Here is a 21,491-nt window from a genome sequence, read left to right on the forward strand (position 1 = left end):
TCTTGTATTTTGATTTATTTCTTTTTTTGCACTCTTAGATTCCAGATTTTCAAATAGTTGTATCTTGGGCAAATAGCTGATGTATATATCTCAATTTCAAAAAATTGATCCTTATGACTGGTTTTGTGGTCTAGGGTCACAAATGTGACAGTACTTTTCATCTGAAGCCAAAGTAATCATTTCAGTATTTATTTATTGATTTATTTAATTTATTATATTATGTTGTGCCATAAGGTTATGTAATGCATGGCATTTCAAACATTCTGCTCTCTAAAGACTAATTGGACGTTAGTTTAATTTGGAGTATTTTGTTTTAGTCACGGCTATAATTTTACTGGTAAGAAAATATATATATTTAGCGTTTTTATTTATGAGCCCTCGTTACGAAAACCTGGTCATTCTTATGCTGCAGGATCTATGCACGTGAGAGCATTGTTGAACTTCATTACCCAGAAGACAATGCGCATAGAGCGTCACTGTGCGTCAGCTCCAGTTGCCAGCCACAGAGAAAGAAAGAGGAGGCGCACAGTTTGCTATTGATAGAATAGTTCAGCAATCTTTATTTTTTTAACGATTACTGTAGTTTATATTGACATATCCACTACGCGCCTGGGCCAGTCTACAGGCACACTTTACCCCCGCTCTGGCACACTTGCAACCCGAAATGAGCGGCAGCGGGCGGCCCAGGACTAGCTCGTTTGCTGAGCCTCCGGGGGTCCCGGGAGCCGCTGCAGCCGCCGCCGGATCAGCCGTCGCCGGTGGAAGCTCTTCAGGAAAGACGGGGGGCGCGCAGGCCTCAGGCGGGAGTTCGTCTGCTTTCGGAAACCTAAAGCTGGGCAGTGAGTATCATTCAATGACATCACACGACAATCCCAATAAATGTGATATTAGTAAACTCGTAAACGCCGAAGTGCGGGACAGTGTAGCGTGCTGTTCATTAATTTGTCTGATTATTTTAGCTTGATCGCGTTAACCTACTTTAGGCGGCTAACTGGCTAAGCTAACGTGAGCTTGTTTTTATAGACGGATCAAGGGCTTTGATTGCACTACATTAGCTCGACAATCCTTCATAAGAGCACTGGCTAATCGCATCTTTTATGATCGATACCAACGCATCACATTTTTATTACCTCGAACCATTTTTTAAAATGTGATTCGGGGTTTGTTAGACGTTTGGACGTCGCGTTATTCAAGATGTGCTCGTTTGGTAACAAAGCTCAGTTAGCCCAGCCGGCAACATCGAAAAGATTGTTTTTTTAGATTTTACATTTGATTTGAATGATTGTATCATGTGCGATTCTGGATGTATTTAGTCGCATCATAAATGTATTAAATTAACCATCTTAAAATTAAGTTAAAACTGTCTAGGGAGGACCAAAGTGGCTTTTGCCTGGCCATATATTTAAATGGAAAAACATCACAATCAGTATTTATAACATAATAATATTAATGTAACGTTAAACGACCCAATCTTTCCTACTCGCAGTCTCACAACCATCACAAAGCTTTGATTTCAAACAGTCCATCCTATGAACGAAAAATGACCCCCAATGTAAATATCTGGTTGGGCTACTCCTGTGCAAACTAGTGGTTTCCCTAGAGGCATAAACCTCTTCATTTAGTGCTCTATAAATGATTCCCACTGACTGCAGTGCTGGCAGCAGCGTTCATCTATGATGGTGCTGACTGCTGGATTTCCATGGGAATGGTGATGGGTGTTATTTCTAGGAATGAGGGGAGATGGAGTGGGTGGATGGATGTACAACTGTAACCCACGAGAAACCTTGAACCAGTAGTTACAACACACAACAGCCATTGCTGTTTTCCTCTGCATTTTTTCTCAGCATAGTAACCATTTTAATTGCCCTCCTAAAATGTGATGCATATTATGTATCATTAACGTGATGTTTATGTAATATGTTTTTACACTTTTGTTTTTATATTCACATGCACACTTCTGCTGGAAGCAGTGATGGAATCATTCAAATCATCATTCAGTTCATCACTGAAAGCTGCTAAATTGCATAAACATGATCAATGAACATGACAAAGTGACTGGCCATTAACTGGCCTAAATCCACCTCTCTCATCCTAGAGGATAAAGCTTTAGCCCTGGTATTTTAGATTCATAATAGCATCATTTTAGGTGCTATATGTGACCCTGGAGCACAACTATTTTCTAAATTCGAGATTATCTTAAAGCTGAATAAATAAACTTTTCATTGATGTATGGTTTATTAGTACAGGACAATATTTGGCTGAGATACAACTATTTGAAAATCGGGAATCGAAATATAAAGAAAATCGCCTTTAAAGTTGTCCAAATGAAGTTCTTAGCAATGCATATTACTAACCAAAAATGAGGTTTTGAAATATTTATGGTAGGAAGTTTACAAAATGTCTCCATGGGACATGATCTTTACTTAATATCCTAATGATTTTTGGCATAAAAGAAAAATCAATCATTTTGACCCATACAATGTATTTTTGGCTATCGCTACAAATATACTCATGTTATTTATGACTGGTTTCGTGGTCCATGGTCACAAATGATGATTTTTATTTATTACTCTGAGAGAATTTAGTCACATGACTTTTATAGCAATTTATTTTGTGATAATGTTTTCCTCATAGTTAATAAGCTTGTCTTCCTAAATATAAATCTATCCATCTCAAATGCATTTTTATGCAACATCTAAAAACTGGCATTAAAATATGTGACCCTGGACCACAAAACCAGTTATAAGTGTCAATTTTTTTGAAATTGAGAGATATACATCTAAAAATGACTAAATTAGCTTTTCATTGATGTATGGTTTATGATAGGACAATGTTTGGCTGAGATACAACTTTGAAAATCTGAAATCTGAGGGTGTAAAAAATCTAAATATTGTGAAAATCATCTCTAAAGTTGTCCAAATTAAGTTCTTAGCAATGCATATTATTAATCAAACATTAAGTTTTGAGATATTTATGGCATGAAACTCACAAAATATCTTCATGGCACATGATCTTTACTTAATATCCTAATGATTTTTGGCATAAAAGAAACAATCGATAATTTTGACCCATGCAACGTATTTTTGGCTACTGCTACATATACCCGTGCTACTTAAGACTGGTTTTGTGGTCCAGGGTCAAATATGACATTTTATTTGGTGGCAATTTGATCTGGCCGCTAACCCACAGTGTCTTTCATCCCACTTGAAACTGTTATTCTAAAGAAAAATTCGCAGTAGCAGCAAGCGTCTATGTCATGCATGACAACAGCTGTCTGCTCCCCTTTTGATCCGGTAAATCAGAGTTTTGCCGTGTAATAAAACAAAGCTTTTGTTTTGGTAAATCTGTCATTCCTCCTCTAAATCTAAACTGACAACAGCTGACGGAAAAACATCACCCTAGGGCTCTGTTTGTCTCCAGGCATCCCCATTATTTAGGTCTGCTCCTGGCCACAGGTGGAAATGTGGTCAGACTTTAGTTTCCTCATCCTCCACCCGTCTTCAAACAGTCTTAAGGGTGTTTCTGCTATTCCTAGTGATAAGCTCTGCCCGTTGTTCTTTTGTTTTTGGACACGCATCTAAACACGGGTGTTGGATTACTATTAACACCTGTCAGACAGAATGGTAAACAGGCATAGCTTGCTGGATAAGAGGGCACAAATGAGTTAAAAAAGATTGAACCGCTGTAGATCTAATGCTGGGGTTAGACTGGTTGCTTTGATATGTAACCTTTATATTTTCATGTCTTTTGTGTTTTAAGTCCTCTCCAACATGAAAGAGTAGTTTTGAGGAATATTTAACGCTTTACGCTCTCACGTCGATCCAGACCTGATTGACTTTCTTCCATGAAGCATGAACGGAGACATTTCTAAAAATGTGCTGCTCACCAATTCTTTCAGGCTTCAAAAACATGCTAGGCACCACAAAATAACTGTAAATGTTGCATGTGACTTTTCAAATCACCACACTCACCTGCTGACTAAAACTATTACTCATGTTTTTCTCATCTCATCTTTCTCAATTACACTGTAGATTCTTAGTTAGTACTGTCAATGCGTAATTGTCCTGTGATTTTTACCATGAGCAACATGTTTACCACCAATCCTGCAGTATGTAATTACTACACAGACATGACACACCAGCACTCTGCTTCTCATACAACACAAATGACAATTTACATACACGTTTATGGGTCATTCTACAGAATTGGTGCGAATTGATGTCCCACAACAACAAAAAAAAACATATAAAAAAGCATTTAAGTATTCAAATCTTAGATTTTTACTAAGATTCTTCTATTATCTATTGAAACCCACAATAATATTTAAAAGATTAGTAAGCTTATTATATTTAAAATCATCATTTATTGGGTACTTTCAATTGGGAGGTGGCAGTCCTGAACCCTAACCCCTAAATTTCAACTTATGAAAATGATCTTAAAATAATTTTTGTATTTATTTTGTTTTTATTGTTTTTAAAAGTATATTTTTGATTCTTTCAAAAAGTGAAGTTCAAAAACAGTATTTGTTTTGTTTTCTTTGTAAATTAGGAAACTTTATGCAAAAAAAAAAGTGTCCTGCATTTTTCATGTCACTACTGAAACAGTATGTTTTAGCTCGTTGGCTCTACCACTACCAAAAATGTGCAGTCACTACTGAAACATGGAATGTTTTGTCCAAAAAGTATACTAAATTAACTTTTTTTTTTTTTTTTTTTTTGTGCCTAAATGTATATTCAAACTAATGAATCCTTAACTTTTAGGTCTTTTACGATGAAAAATACAACGGATCTCATAAATTACGTTTGAAATATTGTTAAAAAATCTAATTGTTATTGATTTACCACTGAACAAATTTGAATAAAACAGCAAAAAATATATATTTACAATGTAGATGCAAGCAAAATCTTAATGGGTCAATATAACCCTTCTTATTAAATTATATACTACTGTGTTTCGGTATTGACAAATTTGGGAGAGAACAAATATTTCAAAACATTCTGAAAATACAATATGACAATTAACTGCACAAAAATGTGTACCATGGATATTATACAATTTTTTTTTGGAGAAAGACATCTTTGACTTTGGACCAATTCTGTAGAATGGCCCTTAAATTGCCAAGATTTTTTTTCTGGTAGACTTGATCAAAATGCTGTGTGTTATCACACAGATATTACATTATTGGGGGCAAAATTAAATAAATTTACTTTCTTGTTGTTTTGGATGGATAAATCTAAATGCACCTGAGTACCACTAACCTCAGAAAGGTTAAGTTTAAGACTAATAATGTGTATAGGCAACAAAGATTTAAGTAAGCCTCTTTTAGTGGTGTCACGCGCTGGTCTGATGCTCTTGACAGATGCGAAAATACAGAAGAATAGAGAAAATTATAGAGATAAAATTGACTGCATTTTATAACACTTACTTCACTGTACACACAGTGGTATAGTTCTGCTTTTGATTCTTCAAAACATTTGTAAAGCGCTCAAATAAATCTATAGGACTGAGCAATATAATCAAGTTTTCTGAAGAGCCATGCTTGCTTTATCAATGTTTATATGTAAATAAAAGGCTAAAATAAACCTGTTCTTCATATAAAATGATTGTGTCTCAGCAGGTTTCAATTAAATCGTTCAATTGATATGAATTGTATTTTTTAAATCTTTTTACGTCAGTTATAGGTGAACCGACTTTTAATGGAGCACAGAAATCTCTCTTAGATTTAGTTTAAAAATATCTTAATTTGTGTTCCGAAGTAATTTTTATGGGTTTGGAACGACATGAGGGTGAGTAATTAGTAACCGAGTTTTGGTTTTAAGGGTGGACTGACCTATTAAACATGAATTAAAGGATTAGTTCACTTCCAGAATAAAATTTTACAGATAATGTACTCACCTCCTTGTCATCCAAGATGTTCATGTCTTTCTTTCTTTGTAAAGAAATTGTTTTTTGAGGAAAACATTTCAGGATTTCTCTCCATGTAATGTATATGTCTGGTGCCCCCAAGTTTGAACTTCCAAAATGCGGTTTAAACGCAGCTTGTTTTAAAAAATAATGGATCGTTTCACTAGAAAAGACCTTCCTTTCTTGGCTGGGATCGTTTAGAGCCCTTTGAAGCTGCATTTAAACTGCATTTTGGAAGTTCAAACTTGGGGGCACCATGAATATCCATTAAATGGAGAGAAATCCTGAAATGTTTTCCTCAAAAACATGATTTCTTTACAACTGAAGAAAGACATGAACATCTTGGATGACAAGGAGGTGAGTACATTATCTGTAAATTTTTATGGAAATGAACTAATCCTTTAAACAGTGACCATTAAAGCAAACGGCCAGATATCTGCCACTATTTTTGATGTTCTTTTTGTAATTTTTATCACTTTGAGTACAAAAGTGATGTTTATTAAAGGTGCCATAGAATAGAAAACTGAATTTATCTTGGCATAGTTAAATAATAACAGTTCAGTACATGGACATGACATACCATGAGTCTCAAACACCATCGTTTCCTCCTCCTTATATAAATCTAGTATTTGCAAAAGACCACCGAAAAATAGGTAAATTCCAACATAACACGGACTGTTACGAAACTCCCGGAATCGTTAATAGTTACGCCCCCAACATTTGCATCGCCCAATCATCAGTAACGTCAGCACATCAGTAAAACGAGGCAAGCCACAGAAGGGACACGGTTAGCTTAATGCTAGCGCTAGCCTGTTACATTGCAATACATAGGATTTCACTTACCACATAAACAGAGAGATGACTGCGCTGATGATGGAGAATGATGGAGAAATAACTGCCTGATGATGGCGAATGATTTACAGATCTTGAGAATCACTGAGAAGCAGCTCAACTTGTGTGGTAAGTACTTGTGTCTCTGCATTGTAACTTTACACAGAGCACATGCATCACAGTATGAGCATCATGAGACTAAAATGTCGGCGATTCAAAACGGCAGATTCAACAAACCGCATATTAAAAGCGGCTAGAGCTCCTAATTAAATATATATTTTTATCCATGTGCGAGCTATTGAGGTGAGAATATCTGTGAAACATCCAATCAGAGTAGAGCTCATTAATATTCATGAAGCTTCCAAATAAGGCAAAAACAGAGCATTTCATTCTAGGGGCAAATCCTAGGGTTGTAAATGGACCTGTAAAACCATTTCTGGAGATTTTTTGCCCTTTCCTATGCCATATACCTTCTATGTAGATATCAGAGAACAATTTAAAATATTGTTTCAATGCATTCTATGGCACCTTTAAGCAACACAGCAGTCATATAGCATTCATTTAGGTCATAAATGCAAAAACAGACAGCTGTGGTTTAAGTCTTCATTCTTCTGAGCAGGCTCTTTCGTTCAAGTACCTTTGATTTAAATAAAAACTTTTGTGTGTTTAGGGGATAGTGGGAAAGTGACAACGGTAGTGGCCACACCAGGGCAGGGTCCTGACCGTCCTCAGGAGGTCTCGTACACAGACATCAAGGTGATCGGAAATGGCTCATTCGGAGTGGTGTATCAGGCTCGGCTCATCGACAGCCAGGAGATGGTGGCCATAAAGAAAGTGCTTCAGGATAAGAGGTTTAAGGTAAGATGTGTAAAAAAATCCGGTTGTGTCCCTAAAATGCATAAAACCTGCGTGTGCACATACAAGACAAAGTACTGCCTTCCAAGTCCAAAATTAAATGGCCTTTTAAATAGGGCTCCTGCAATCACGTTGGATTTTTTTTTTTTTTGACATTGCGATTTGAACAGTGATAAACATTTAAAATCTCATCTTGCTTATGCTTCGATATCAAAGCTAAAAGAACAAACGATCACATTGAAACACCCCCTTTCTTGTTCAGCTCAAACTTGCAAGCAATGCCTTATGACTCCAAAATAAGGCTCTGCTGCCTTGAGGAAATATTGCTCTCTACATTTTCAGGCGACCCAACCCTCTTTCACATTGACTTAAAGTGAACAGGGCTAACCAAAAAAATTTGCATTAACCCCATACCTGGGCTTGAAGATTGACTTGAATCTCTTTTTGATCCACTATAGATGTAATATTTTTATTTTATACATTTTTTGTTTATGATTTTTAATTAGTCAACTTGAAAATGTAACTACAACATGATTCAAGTAACTTTTGCTTTATTAATCCTCTAGTTAAAGAACATTCTATGTTTGTTTCTATGATAAGTGCACCACACATGAAGTTGTCAAGATGTAAATGTTAAATATCTTTGCAGAAAAGATGCATTAACTACAACTTCATCTTGTACAAACTTATGCATGTTATATGTTAAGAAATAATAAATGTTCTGTTACAGTGAACGGCAGCTTTTAGCCTGTCGTCATGATGCAAACATGAAATATTAGACATACAGTAAAAAATAATTCGCCATCATCAGGCAGTATTAAATTATTGCAGTGTAATATTTATGCAATATTCTGACTGTATTGGAATATATAATTAGTAGTGTTTGTTTGTTATTGACAGAATTTTTTTAATCTCGACATTCTGTCTGCAAAATTTTTTCCACACCTTTGACATTTGTATAGTAATTTGTAGAAGTTGGAAGTTTTTGAAATGACTCAGATGTGAGCCTGGAATTCTTCTAATTCACAGCACGTGTTAATGAACCTCACCCCACAAACCTGTACGGCTTAAAGTCTTACAGTGGCAATATGTCTCATCTCATACCGAATGTAAATGGAAACAGTCTGAGTGTGAAAACACTGAATCATGAGTATGTGTAGTGTGTGACAGCATAATACACAGCTTTACACCTTGAAGTGAGTATTGTGTGCAAACTATATATTTAGTGAAATTGATATTTTATTGTTTTTATTAATTATTCACCCTCATGTCATTCCAAACCTGTAAGACTTTTGTTTATCTTCATAACACAAATTAAGATATTTTTGATGAAATCAGACAGCTTTTTGACCATCTATAGACAGCAATGCATCTGACACATTCAAGGCCCAGAAAGGTAGTAAGGACATTGTTAAAACAGTCCATGTGACCAGTGGTTCAACTGTAATGTTATGAAGTCATCCTACGTCAGCAGCAGCACACGTCGTGGACTGACACGGAAAATTACTGAATAAAGTCAGTATTTTTGTGTTCCTTGAGCACAAAGTATTCTCGTAGCTTCATAATATTACGGTTGAATCACTGATGTTACATGTACTATTTTAACAATGTCCTTACTACCTTTCTGGGATTTGATCTATTGTGTTATTTTCTCAAAAGCATGATGTATGGTTATGAAAGTAATCAATAGACTGATCAATATGAATTTCCCAATGCTTCATGTCTTAATACAGACTGATTCTTAGTTGAGCAGTACCGGTGCTTTCCATTGGATTGTACCAAAGTTTGGGTGGTTTCCACAAAAATTTCACATTTGATATATGGCACTTCTAACCAATAGGAGATGGCGGAATAAAAGTTATTTAAAAAATGACTTATTTGTAGGGATGCTCTAATCTGCCTTTTTTTTCCTCCAATACCAATGCCAATACCTTGGGTCCAATATTGGCCGATACTGATCTGATACCAGTGAAGGATTTCTGTTTTTTAAACGTTAAAGAAAAAGGTGGATAAAAATCAATAGACTGATAAGCTTTGTACAAAAAAGTCTTTATTTTGACATCTAGAACTTCTCAAGCTTCATTTGTTTCATTGAGAAGACCATTGCTTGCTCTGTGGCAGTACATGTCTGTTACATTGCTGTCTATGCAGGGTCAGAAAGCTCTTGAATTTCATCAAAAATATCTTAATTTCTCTTCTGAAGATGAACGAAATAAGGTTGAGCAATTAATGACAGAGTTTTTATTTTTAGATGAACTATCCCTTTAAATGAGCTGCACAGTCAGAGAAACGCATTTCCACAGATGAATGCGTTAAATAAGATGTTTGATTTTCATGGCGTGACTTCACCGCCCTTCACACATCATTTCTTTCTCCACAGAACCGTGAGCTACAGATAATGAGGAAGTTGGACCACTGTAATATTGTCAGGCTACGCTACTTCTTCTACTCCAGTGGAGAAAAGGTTATTTTTCTGTCTAACCTTTGAGTTTTTATATCCCAGTCATATTAATTTGTCATGGTGAATAATATATATTTGAAGAATGTTATCTCTGTTGCACGATCTAATCTGCCTTCTCGCTTTCTCCCCCTCAGAAAGATGAAGTGTATCTAAATCTGGTGCTTGATTTTGTACCAGAAACCGTGTACAGGGTGGCACGCCACTTCAACAAGTCCAAGACCACCATCCCCATTATCTATGTCAAAGTAAGTGTCTGTGTAGTCATGACTGCTGCTACTGTGCCTATTCATATGTACATGCACAATAAACAATAACATCTCTTTTTCTCTTTCCTCCCCCACAATCTGTCTTTCCTTCTCAGGTGTATATGTATCAGTTATTTCGCAGTCTGGCATATATTCATTCCCAAGGCGTCTGCCATAGAGACATAAAGCCACAGAATCTCCTGGTGGACCCAGACACAGCTGTACTCAAACTGTGTGACTTTGGCAGGTGAGTGTCCTGACGCTTCTCTGTGTGGCATGAATTTGATACACACCTATGTAAAAGATCATCATTTATGTGATCATGTAAATATGTGACCCTGGACCACAAATCTACTCAATAAGTTGCACGGGTATATTTGTAGCAATAGCCAAAGATGCATTGTATGGGTCAAAATTATTAATTTTTCTTTTATGGCAAAAATCATTAGTTTGCCAATTGTATGCCTTCATATGCAGCCTACTATATCATTTTTACACGTGTGTATTTTGATAATTTTATAACCCTCTATTGTTTGATCTCCACAGTGCAAAACAGTTAGTTCGTGGGGAGCCCAATGTGTCATACATCTGTTCGCGGTATTACCGCGCTCCCGAGCTAATATTCGGAGCCACGGATTACACATCCAACATTGATATCTGGTCAGCTGGCTGTGTATTAGCAGAGCTGCTTCTGGGACAGCCCATATTCCCCGGTGACAGTGGAGTGGACCAGCTAGTAGAGATCATCAAGGTGGGTGGAACATCTGTATTGCTGTATTTTTAAGAGTAAGCAAAGACACAAGTCTGAATTCTCTGTCTGTCCATCCTCTGCAGGTTTTGGGGACCCCGACAAGAGAACAGATCCGAGAGATGAACCCCAACTACACAGAGTTTAAATTCCCACAGATCAAAGCACACCCTTGGACAAAGGTAAAGCACATGTTGCTATACTTGTTGCTGTGATAGTTCTCAGTTTACTCATAGAAAGAAACATTTTAGGGTTTCTAAATAATTTAGATTGTGACCTTGTACCACAAAACCAGTCTTAAGTAGCACGGGTATATTTGTAGCAATAGCCAACAATACATTGTATTGGTCAAGATTATACATTTTTGTCTCTTATGCCAAAAACCATTAGGATATTAAGTAAAGATCATGTTCCATGAAGATATTTTGTAAATTTCCTTCCATAAATATATCAACTTAATTTTTGATTGGTAATATGCATTGCTAAGAACTTCATTTGGATTTTGCACCCTCAGATTTTAGATTTTCAAATAGTAGTATTTCGGCCAAATACTGTCCTATCTTAAACTATACATCAAAAGAAAACTTACTTATTCAGCTTTCAGATGATGTATAAATATCAATTTCATATGACTGGTTTTGTGATCCAGGGTTACAAATTTGGTTTTGGCAACATTTTAATTTAGCTGAAATAGGGCTGGGCGATATGGCAAAAAAAAATTATCACTATTATTTTTTTCATATCAGTCGATATCGATAATTATCACGATAAATGACAAGTCTTTATATCTATCAATTTTAAGGGCAGATTTTTACTCCTGAATGAAAGAAAAACCAGACAGTTAATTATTATTTATGGTTTATTGTCAGAACATGACAAATACTTTCCAAACAATGATCAATTGAGGTAGAATACAGATTAGAATATTACTAGTAAAATCAACATCAATAGAATACAATATTATTAATAGCAATAGAATATATAAAACCACTGTAAATGCAGAGTTAAAGTGTTTAAGTATATTTGTCATTCAATAAAAATAGACAAATCTTTTCAGCATGCCAATCCCTTTGTGCAGCTGATTTAACACATTTTGTAAAATGTTTTAGCTGTCTGACAATATAAATAAAAAAAAAAAATGGCTCAGGGCTCTACGCTTACTTTTAACTTAAAAAATTTAGGAGCACAGTCAAAATTTTAGGAGCACATTCTAAACAATAATCCAAACTCAACAAAATAAAAATTTGCCTTCCTATTATGAGGAGATATTTGACTCCTCAAAGTGATTTACAGGGGAATTTTGTTTTTTTTTACCTTTGTTTTTACCTTTTCATATGTTTAAAGGTTGTATCAGCGATTTCTAGCCTGAAACATAGTGTCAATTTCAGCTGACCTTTCATTACGATCCGCTCGCTGCCTGCCCCATAAATTGTGTGTGAAAAAAAACGCGTCTCTCTGGTCAGCCTAGGGTCCGAGATATGCCAAAAAAACAATCGGCACTACCAACCTTTCCACACATAAACAAACAGTGTTCCAACCAATCAGCGTCAGGGGTTTGGTGTTGTGGACTTTCGCTCCGCCTCCCTCACATCCCTGCACCAGTAGGAAAGTCCACAACACCAAACCCAATATATCTATATCTCATGATAATTATCGTTATCGAATTATCGCCCAGCTCTAAGCTGAAAACAAAAATGAAAATAGGTCATTTTTGGTGGGTTTATTAATCCAATGTATATAAAGGTTTTGTTCACCCAGAAATGAAAATTCTGTCATTAATTACTCACCCTCATGTCGTTCCAAACCCGTAAGACCTTCATTCATCTTTGGAACACAAATTAAGATATTTTTGATGAAATCCAACAGCTTTCTGACCCTACATAGACAGCAACACAACTGACATGCTCAAGGGTTTTTGTTTTCTTTGTGCCCAAAAAGTATTGTTGTACCTTCATAACATTACAGTTGAACCTCTGATGGACTATTTTAATGATGTCCTTACTACCTTTCTGGGTCTTGAAAATGGTAGTTGCGTAGTTGGGTCAGAAAGCTCTCATATTTCGAAGATGGACAAAGGTCTTACGGGTTTGAAACAACATAATATAAAAAAAAATAACAATAAAAAATGTTTTTATTATAACTGGTCTTTAATTTTTAAACGTACATTTCTCTGATTCTGTGCATTTGTGTTAGGTGTTTAAGCCGAGGACCCCTCCTGAAGCCATCTCATTGTGTTCTCGTCTGTTGGAGTACACGCCGGTGACGCGGCTCTCTCCGCTGGAGGCCTGTGCACACGCCTTCTTTGACGAGCTGCGCCAGCCGAATGCCCGTCTGCCTAATGGCCGAGAACTTCCCCAACTCTTCAACTTCAGCCCTGTGGGTGAGTCGAACTGAAAGAACTGCCACTTCTATTCAGATTCAGCCTTGTCGGATTAGTCGGAGGCTCACGCTCTCTCTTTCTATATTTTTGTCCTATCTCGCACGCATTAGAAAATCTCTTACGGTTTAGTACACTGAGGCAGAACTTGTGTCTAAAGGGATAATTTTGTCTGTTGCTTACAACATCTGATCTGAGATGTTCTTTATAGATACTATAAAAAGGATTTACAAATATCCACATGACCAGCACAAGAAACATGATTGTTTTAGAAGTGAATTTTCTAATAAGCAACTAAGGGTGTGTTCACACTTGTCATGTTTGGTTCGATTAAGGCCCCGTTTACACGAAGGGAAAACGCAGATATTTCCCTGCGGTTTGGCCTCTCATTTACACGAAAACCCCGTTTTTATCACAGAAAACGATTATTTCTAAAAACTCCGGCCAAAGTGGATAAATTAGAAAACGCCGTTTTCACGTTGTAGTGTGGACAGTGAAAACGGAGGCTTTTGAAAACGATGACGCATATTTATAGTCATGTGACGCATATTGTACCAATAGATATCTATATTTACAGCAGTAATTGTGCCTGTGCTATTCACACACTGCCGCTACAGAGATTTGTACACTCTTCAAATTACAGTCCTAAAATGATGACGAAAAATTTACACACAGTTGCTGTCCTGCAAAACATGACGACAACTGCTTTTCAGATAAAATATGAATGAGCGCGATATAGACGCGTCAGTGGATGATGAGATATTTCCGTAAATTATCCCGCCAGAAGAATTGCGTGAAAACTTATTACGTCTGTATAATTTTGGAGGCTTTACGCATGCGCAGTAAGGCGAATTTGATGTTTTCCTACGTTTCAGTGTGGATGAGAAACTTTTGGAAAACGCTTGGAAACGCTAGTGTGGACGGAGAGCGTTTTAAAATGAAAACTCCGTTTTCAAATGTATCCGGATTAATGTAAACGTAGCCTAAAACAGGGGTTTTCAAACCTGTCCTGGAGCCTCCCCTGCCCTGCACATTTTGTATGTCTCCCTTATTAGGCACACCCAATTCAGGTCTTGCAGTCTCTACTAATGAGCTGATGATTTGAATCAGGTGTATTAGATGAGAGAGACAAGCAAAATGTGCAGGGCAGGGGAGGCTCCAGGACAGGTTTGAAAACCCCTGGATTAAAACAAACTCTGGTGCGATTGCTTTGTTAGTGTGGTTTCATTTTAGCCTTGCCACTTGGCCTTATATATGCTAAAAATGTTTTTGTTACTTTTTATAATTGGTATATCATTCATTACTGTAAAGCTCTTTTGTCTTGTGAACGTAGGGCTGCTCGATTTTGGCAAAAATCATAATCACGATTATTTTGGTCAATATTGTAATCACGATTATTTAAACGATTATGACAGGGTCCAAAACTCTATATAGTGATTAATTTAAAGGTAGCAATACAGGAAGAAAAAAGATTGCTTTAAAAAAATACTGAATATTTGTATGCAAATCTAAAGTCGTCTAAAAATACTACAGAAATGTTATGTAATTATTTGAATGTAATAAAACAGGGTCTTCACTGTAATAGTTAAACGTGCTTTGTTTCTTATTAAAACTACAAACGTCCTTCATTCAAGAGCAGTGAGTGATTTTTCTCTTTGTATTTTTACGTTTTATTCATATTAGGCACAGAGACGGCAGAAGGAATATTATGTGTTGCCGCTGTACCACACAGGTCCAATATACTGTTGCACACGTATTTTCATTCTCAACTGTTTATGGTCATTTAAGACATAACTCTTGTCAGTTTACATGAATATTCACCAAGCGCCTCATTTTGAAATGTTGTTGCGTGTATTTGAGCGTTTAGGCGCACCCTGAGCTAAAAGATACCTTTAAATGTCCGTGTTCTGCTCCGTCTCTGAGCGCAAACACAGAACAGCGCAAGTTTTCTTATGAAAACACAACATCGAAGAAACATTAATAAATCAAGCACGTCCCGTTTTATGAAAGTCACGTTACATGATTTAGCTGATTTGCATGTGAAATTAGGCTTTTATGGAGGAGCGAAAGCGCACCAGTGGAAAGGGGCGCAATCGTCTCATTTCGATTACTGCATTTTCATGATCGTTTGAAGGAGAAATCGACACCAAATTTCGATTAATTGAACAGCCCTATGTGAACGTATCTTTAATTTAACTACACATTGTCAGATGAACAACCAGTCAGTAATTAGACTAGTTCAAGTCTAATGAACCTAAAGTAAACACCGCAGACCAGTAGTTTCCTCTTCATCAAAGATGACTCTCTGCTCAGTGAATAAGTGTTAGATTGAAGCTTTAGTGTAATTGGAACCAGTTCGCAAGTCATTAATTTACAACTTGAGCATCATAGTAGCTTGCACTTTTCATTCTGCACACCAACAGAAATATCCTAAGCAGCAGAGCACAAATCTGAGTACATTAAATACGATTACTGCATATAAACTGAAATAAAACTTTCTTGATCAGTTAGATTTTGAATTAAAGTTACTATATACAGTGGTGGCCATAATTATTAGAATGCTAGTATTTTCACCAGCTAAAAAATGGTTTTAATCTTTTGCTGTATTGTGTCAGCAGGACATATCAGTTTACATTTTCAAACATTCATTTTGCCATTTCTTGTAATCTACTGCGTTAAAACATCTTACTGATCCAAAACTTTTGAATGGCAGCTTACAGCTTAAAAGCATATCACCTAAACTTTGTATTATTTTACATGACATTATTTCACACTTCTGAGATCACTATCCCTTTAACACAGCCCATGCTCATGCCTGCTTGTTAAAAGGCAGCAAACTATAAACTGGCCACTCGATGAGCTGGAGTGCACTTGATGTATTTATACTTCCAGTGCCTATAGAAACAATGTACTGCACACTTACATCGATGGCAGAGCTGGAAATTATGATTTGATGCTTTGCAATGTTAATCTCCCCCCACTGCAATAGATGCTCAAAATGAATCCACACAGGTGAACTTGAGCAGAAATGTCAGCGCCATTGATGTCGACTCATTCTGCAATTTGCCAGTTTAAAAAAAAAAAGTGTAAATTTAAGAGCCAGTGGTTCCCTAGTCCAAAGCTCTGGAAATAGTGAAAATTAGACATTTGTGACCCTGGACCACAAAACCAGTCATAAGGGGTGTTTTTTTTTTTTTAAAATTGAGATTGCATCACATATACTGAAAGCTGAATAAATAAGCTTTTCACTGATGCATGATTTCTTATGATAGGGACAAAATGATAGGAAATTAACAAAATATGTTCATGGAATATGATATTATTGTAATGATTTTTGGCATAAAAGACAAATCAATCATTTTGACCTATACAATGTGTTTTTTGGCTATTGCTACAAATATACCCGTGCTACTTAAGACTGGTTTTGTGGTTCAGGGTCACATTTAGTAATTCAACTCTTAAGATTGTCACAACCTATACATCAAATTCTCAAAACTGTAAGATGTAATCTCAAAATTTTGCAATTGCAAGTTATAAAGTCAGAACTGCAAGACAAACTCACAATTCTGACTTTTTTTTTTTCTTTTTTCTTTTTCAAAATTATGATATAGACTTGCAATTCAGACTAAACTCTCAATTCTGAGAAATGAAGCCAGAATTGCAAGATATAAACTCTCAATTGCGAGTTATAAAGTCAGAATTATGAGATATGAGCTTAGAATTTTCACTTTTTTTCTCAGAATTGTAATAAAATTGTAATTGTGAGTTATAAAGTCAGAATTCTGAGAAATAAACTCACAATTCTAAGAAGTTAAGCCAGAATTGCGAGATATGAACTCATAATTCTGACTTATTTTTCTCAGAATTGTGATAAAATTGTAATTGCAAGTTATGAAGTCAGAATTCTAAGTAATAAACTCATAATTCTAAGAAATGAAGCCAAAATTGCAAGATATAAACTCACAATTGCGAGTTATAAAGTCAGAATTATGAGATATGAGCTTAGAATTTTCACTTTTTTTCTCAGAATTGTAATAAAATTGTAATTGTGAGTTATAAAGTCAGAATTCTGAGAAATAAACTCACAATTCTAAGAAGTTAAGCCAGAATTGCGAGATATGAACTCATAATTCTGACTTATTTTTCTCAGAATTGTGATAAAATTGTAATTGCAAGTTATGAAGTCAGAATTCTAAGAAATAAACTCATAATTCTAAGAAATTAAGCCAGAATTGCAAGATATAAACTCACAATTGTGAGTTATAAAGTCAATTGCGAGATATGAATTTATAATTTTGACGTTTTTTCTCAGAATTGTAATAAAATTAACTCAATAAACCAAACAAACTCTCAATTCTAAGTAATGAAGCCAGAATTGTGATAGAAACTGGCAATTGCGAGTTACAAAGTCAGAATTCTGAGGAAAAAAAAAACTAAATTCTGAGAAATTAAGTTAGAAAATATAAAGTCAGAAAAAATGATGGCTTTTAGGAAACTTAGAAGGGAACAATTTCTGTTTGTAATTGGAGACTGCTTTCACATCCTGTGACGCAAGTAAAAAGCCACCCAGGGTTTTGGCACGTTTAGATATTGATTGCTAACTTTGTCTTTCTCTCCCTCCCCTGCAGAGCTGTCTATCCAACCACAGTTGAACTCCATTCTCATTCCTCCCCATGCTCGCTCGCAGACGACACCTGCCTCGCACGGTACTGACCGCACATACACACCAAATGCCTTTGAATTACCCTTCCTGTCAGTCCATATGGATTTGTGAATCCACATATCCTGCAGTATTTTAACTCGGTGTATGTTTGTGTCCTCACAGAGGGCAGCGGTTCAGACGGTCCAGCCCAGTCTAGCTCAGCACCGGGACCCCTGAGCAACAACACCTAATTGCTCCCTTGGCATTACTGCGACGTTATCACCCCTCTCTCCTCATCCCTTCTTTCTCATTCCTCTCTCCTTCCCAAAAGCAGCTCCAAACAGTCTCTGTTGCACGCGCCCTCTCACAAACACACAGAGCACGCACACTTGTCACCTCGTGTTATGTGTCGCCATGATGGTAAAAGTGCGCGATGCCCGGAATAATGACGTCAATCATCAGGAGGAGATAACGGGGTCGAATTAAATTTAGGATGATTGTCATGTTTAGGTTTAAAGACTGGGAAGGGCCGCTTAGGGCACGTCTGCCCCCTAGTGGCAGGAAGAGCACCGCACAGTTTCTGCTCTCTCTGCCTCTGATACCATCCATTTGAACTTTTTAAACCATAAAATGAGATCTCAAGCTCATTTGAATTTAATTTTGCTCTTAAAGTGATCCATTTTAGCTTTCTTTACGTGTTTTATGAAGCAGCGAGCGTGAGATGTCAGTGTTTGTGTGTCGAGATGTGCTGTTTCTCTTCACGGAGATGAAAATGGGTGTCTTAATATGTGCGAATGTCAATTTTAAGTAATCGTTGCACACTCTTTTGTGTTTTAATTTCTTTTAAGGAGAATATTTAGGTATTTGGATAAGTTCAAAACGGGGTTTATCTGGGTTTTTCGTCAGTTTCGTTATGAAAACGTGCTCACTTTAGTTTATTTTGTGCATGCGCATACATAAACACAAATATAACTGGTAGGTCAGTCCCATTGATAGCCGTGCTAGCCGTTCCGATTGATTACATTTGTGCATTATGAAGTCTACGCTGTGTGTGTTTTTATAAAATGGGGATTTTGCGGATGTTCGTCCAAAAGACGCATTGATACATGAGCCCACACACACACACACACACACCGTAAACACTTAGCGAATGAGACTGGAGCTGTTTGTCTTTCCCTTCTTCTTCCATCCTTCCTCTCTCCTCCTCTCTCATTGCTAATATGTAAATGCCATGTACCTTTTATTTTGTTATTTTTGTTATTGTTATTCTGTTGTCCTTGTAATTAGATTTTTCTCCTAGTGGAGCAGTGCTGGTATGAGCAGAAACCAGCCTTTCTCGGTCTCTCTCTATCTCTTTCTCTCTCTCGCCCTCCCTCCCTCTTTCCTTCCGCCTGTCCCTTCATCATACACCTGTATATAACATTTCATCCAGCCTCTCTCTGCAACCGGGGAGAAAGACGAAACTGAACAAAATTTTGTTTTTACCTGATATCTCTCTCTCAGTCTCTTTCTCTTACTCTCTCTCCTCATCTATCCGCCCATCCGCCCGCCCGCCTGCCTGCTCTTCCCCCTCCTCATCAGTGTTAATTCTGATCCTTTTATTTATTGTATTGCTGTCTGATTCTGTTTTTAACAATCTGATGGGGGAGGGGTTTGTGTGTGTGATGTCATTTGGTGTAACGTTCATATCTCAAACTCTGGAATATTGTCTGATGGAATGTTCTGGAAAGGGCAGGTGCACACTACCACACACAGGCTGCTCGGCCCATCAGTGAAAAAGATGAACGGTTAAAGGGAGAGAGAGGGAGAGATAAACAATGTTTTTGTTTGTTGGTATAAATAATAAACTCATTAATAAAGTTATAAAATGTCTCTGTGGGTTATATTGTTTATTTACCGTGGATTATCTAATTGTTGATGCAGATTGTTGATGCATTTTTCAAAAAATTATACATCTTTAAAGTAGTATATTGGAGGTCTTTGGTTTATTGGAAAGATAAATCAGCTTTTTTTTTTGGTGCCTGAAAACACCATTTATTATGGAAGCCAGTTTCCGCCACTGAATAAAAAATAAAAGGTGATTCTGAAAAATGAACAGTTCTGAGAAATGAAGCCAGAATTGCAAGACATAAACTCACAATTTTGACTTTTTTTTTTCTCTGAATTGTGATATAAACCTGCAATTGCATGTTATAAAGTCAGAATTCTGGGAAATAAGCTCACAATTCCGATAAAAGTCGGAATTAAGTGATATAAACTGACAATTGTGAGCTATAAACTCAGAATTGTGAGATATAAACTGCAATTGTGAGTTATAAAGTTAGAATTCTGAGAAATAAACTTGCAATTCTGACTTTTTTCTTGGAACTGTAAAATAAACCTGCAATTGTGAGTTATAAAATCTGAAAGTAAGTTAAAATTCTGAGAAATTAAGTCAGAATTACGTGAAATAAGCTCACAATTGTGAGTTATAAAGTCAGAATTGTAAGATATAAACTCACAATTCTGACTTTTTCTCTCAGAACTGATATAAACTTGCAACTGTGAGTTATAAAGTCGGAATTCTGAGAAATAAACTTGCAATTCTGAAAAAAGAAGCCAGATTTGCAAGATATAAACTCACAATTCTGACTTTTTTTTCTCAGAATTGTAAAATAAACCTGGAAAATCTGAAATCTGATAAATTAGCTAACAACTCTGAAAAAAGAAGTCAGAATTACGTTATATAAACACAACTGTGAGCTATGAAGTCAGAATTGCGAGATATAAACTCACAATTCTGACATTTTTTCTCTCAGAATTGTGATATAAACTTGCATCTGCGAGTTATAGTCAGAATTTTGAAAAAAAACAAACAAACTTGCAATTCTGAGAAATGAAGTCACAATTGTGTGATATAAACTCACAATTCTGACTTTTTCTCAGAATTGTAATATAAACTTGCAATTGTGTGTTATAAAGTCAGAATTATAAGAAATAAACTCACAATTCTGAGCAATTAAGTCAGAATTGTGTGATATAAACTCGCAATTCTGACTTTTTTCTCAGAATTGTGATATAAACTCGCAATTTTGAATTATGAAGTCAGAAGTGCGAGATACAAACTCACAATTCTGACTTCTGAGAATTGCAAGTGTATATCTCACAAATCTGACTTTATAACACAAATTGTGAATTAAGTTAGAATTGTGAGGTATAAACTGGCAATTCTAAAAACATATCCCCTCAAAATTAGGATTTCATAACTCGCAATTGAGTTTATATCTCACAATTATGAGAAACAAAGTCAGAATTGTGAGATACAAACTCGCATTTGCGGAAAAAAGTTAGAATAGGGAGTTTTGATCTCGCGGTTCTGGCTTAATTTCTCGCAATAATGAGTTTATATCACGCAATTACAAAAAAAATCTGAATTCTGACCTTATAAC

The 21,491-nt window shown here is 36.2% G+C and overlaps 1 protein-coding gene across 1 annotated transcript; it reads left to right on the forward strand.

Annotated features, from left to right (window-relative positions):
• The first annotated feature begins 477 nt into the window (after positions 1-477).
• Positions 478-19,935, forward strand: gsk3ab (glycogen synthase kinase 3 alpha b). The gene is made up of 10 exons (XM_073846657.1): positions 478-839; positions 7,406-7,593; positions 9,971-10,054; positions 10,186-10,296; positions 10,413-10,543; positions 10,843-11,047; positions 11,131-11,226; positions 13,238-13,424; positions 18,050-18,127; positions 18,247-19,935. The coding sequence occupies exons 1-10, from the start codon at positions 665-667 to the stop codon at positions 18,312-18,314; spliced, it is 1,323 nt and encodes a 440-aa protein (XP_073702758.1). The 5' UTR covers positions 478-664; the 3' UTR covers positions 18,315-19,935.
• Positions 19,936-21,491: the final 1,556 nt, after the last annotated feature.

Source organism: Garra rufa, chromosome 9 (assembly GCF_049309525.1).
Source record: "Garra rufa chromosome 9, GarRuf1.0, whole genome shotgun sequence".
Taxonomy (NCBI): domain Eukaryota; kingdom Metazoa; phylum Chordata; class Actinopteri; order Cypriniformes; family Cyprinidae; genus Garra; species Garra rufa.

What these genes read in the sequence shown, in the direction of transcription:
- gsk3ab (XM_073846657.1), top strand. Translation starts at nt 665, where the DNA reads ATGAGCGGCAGCGGGCGGCCCAGGACTAGCTCGTTTGCTGAGCCTCCG. An exon ending in AAACTGTGTGACTTTGGCAG is followed by an intron (nt 10,544 to 10,842) that starts GTGAGTGTCCTG and finishes TGATCTCCACAG; the next exon opens with TGCAAAACAGTTAGTTCGTG. An exon ending in CTTCAACTTCAGCCCTGTGG is followed by an intron (nt 13,425 to 18,049) that starts GTGAGTCGAACT and finishes CCTCCCCTGCAG; the next exon opens with AGCTGTCTATCCAACCACAG.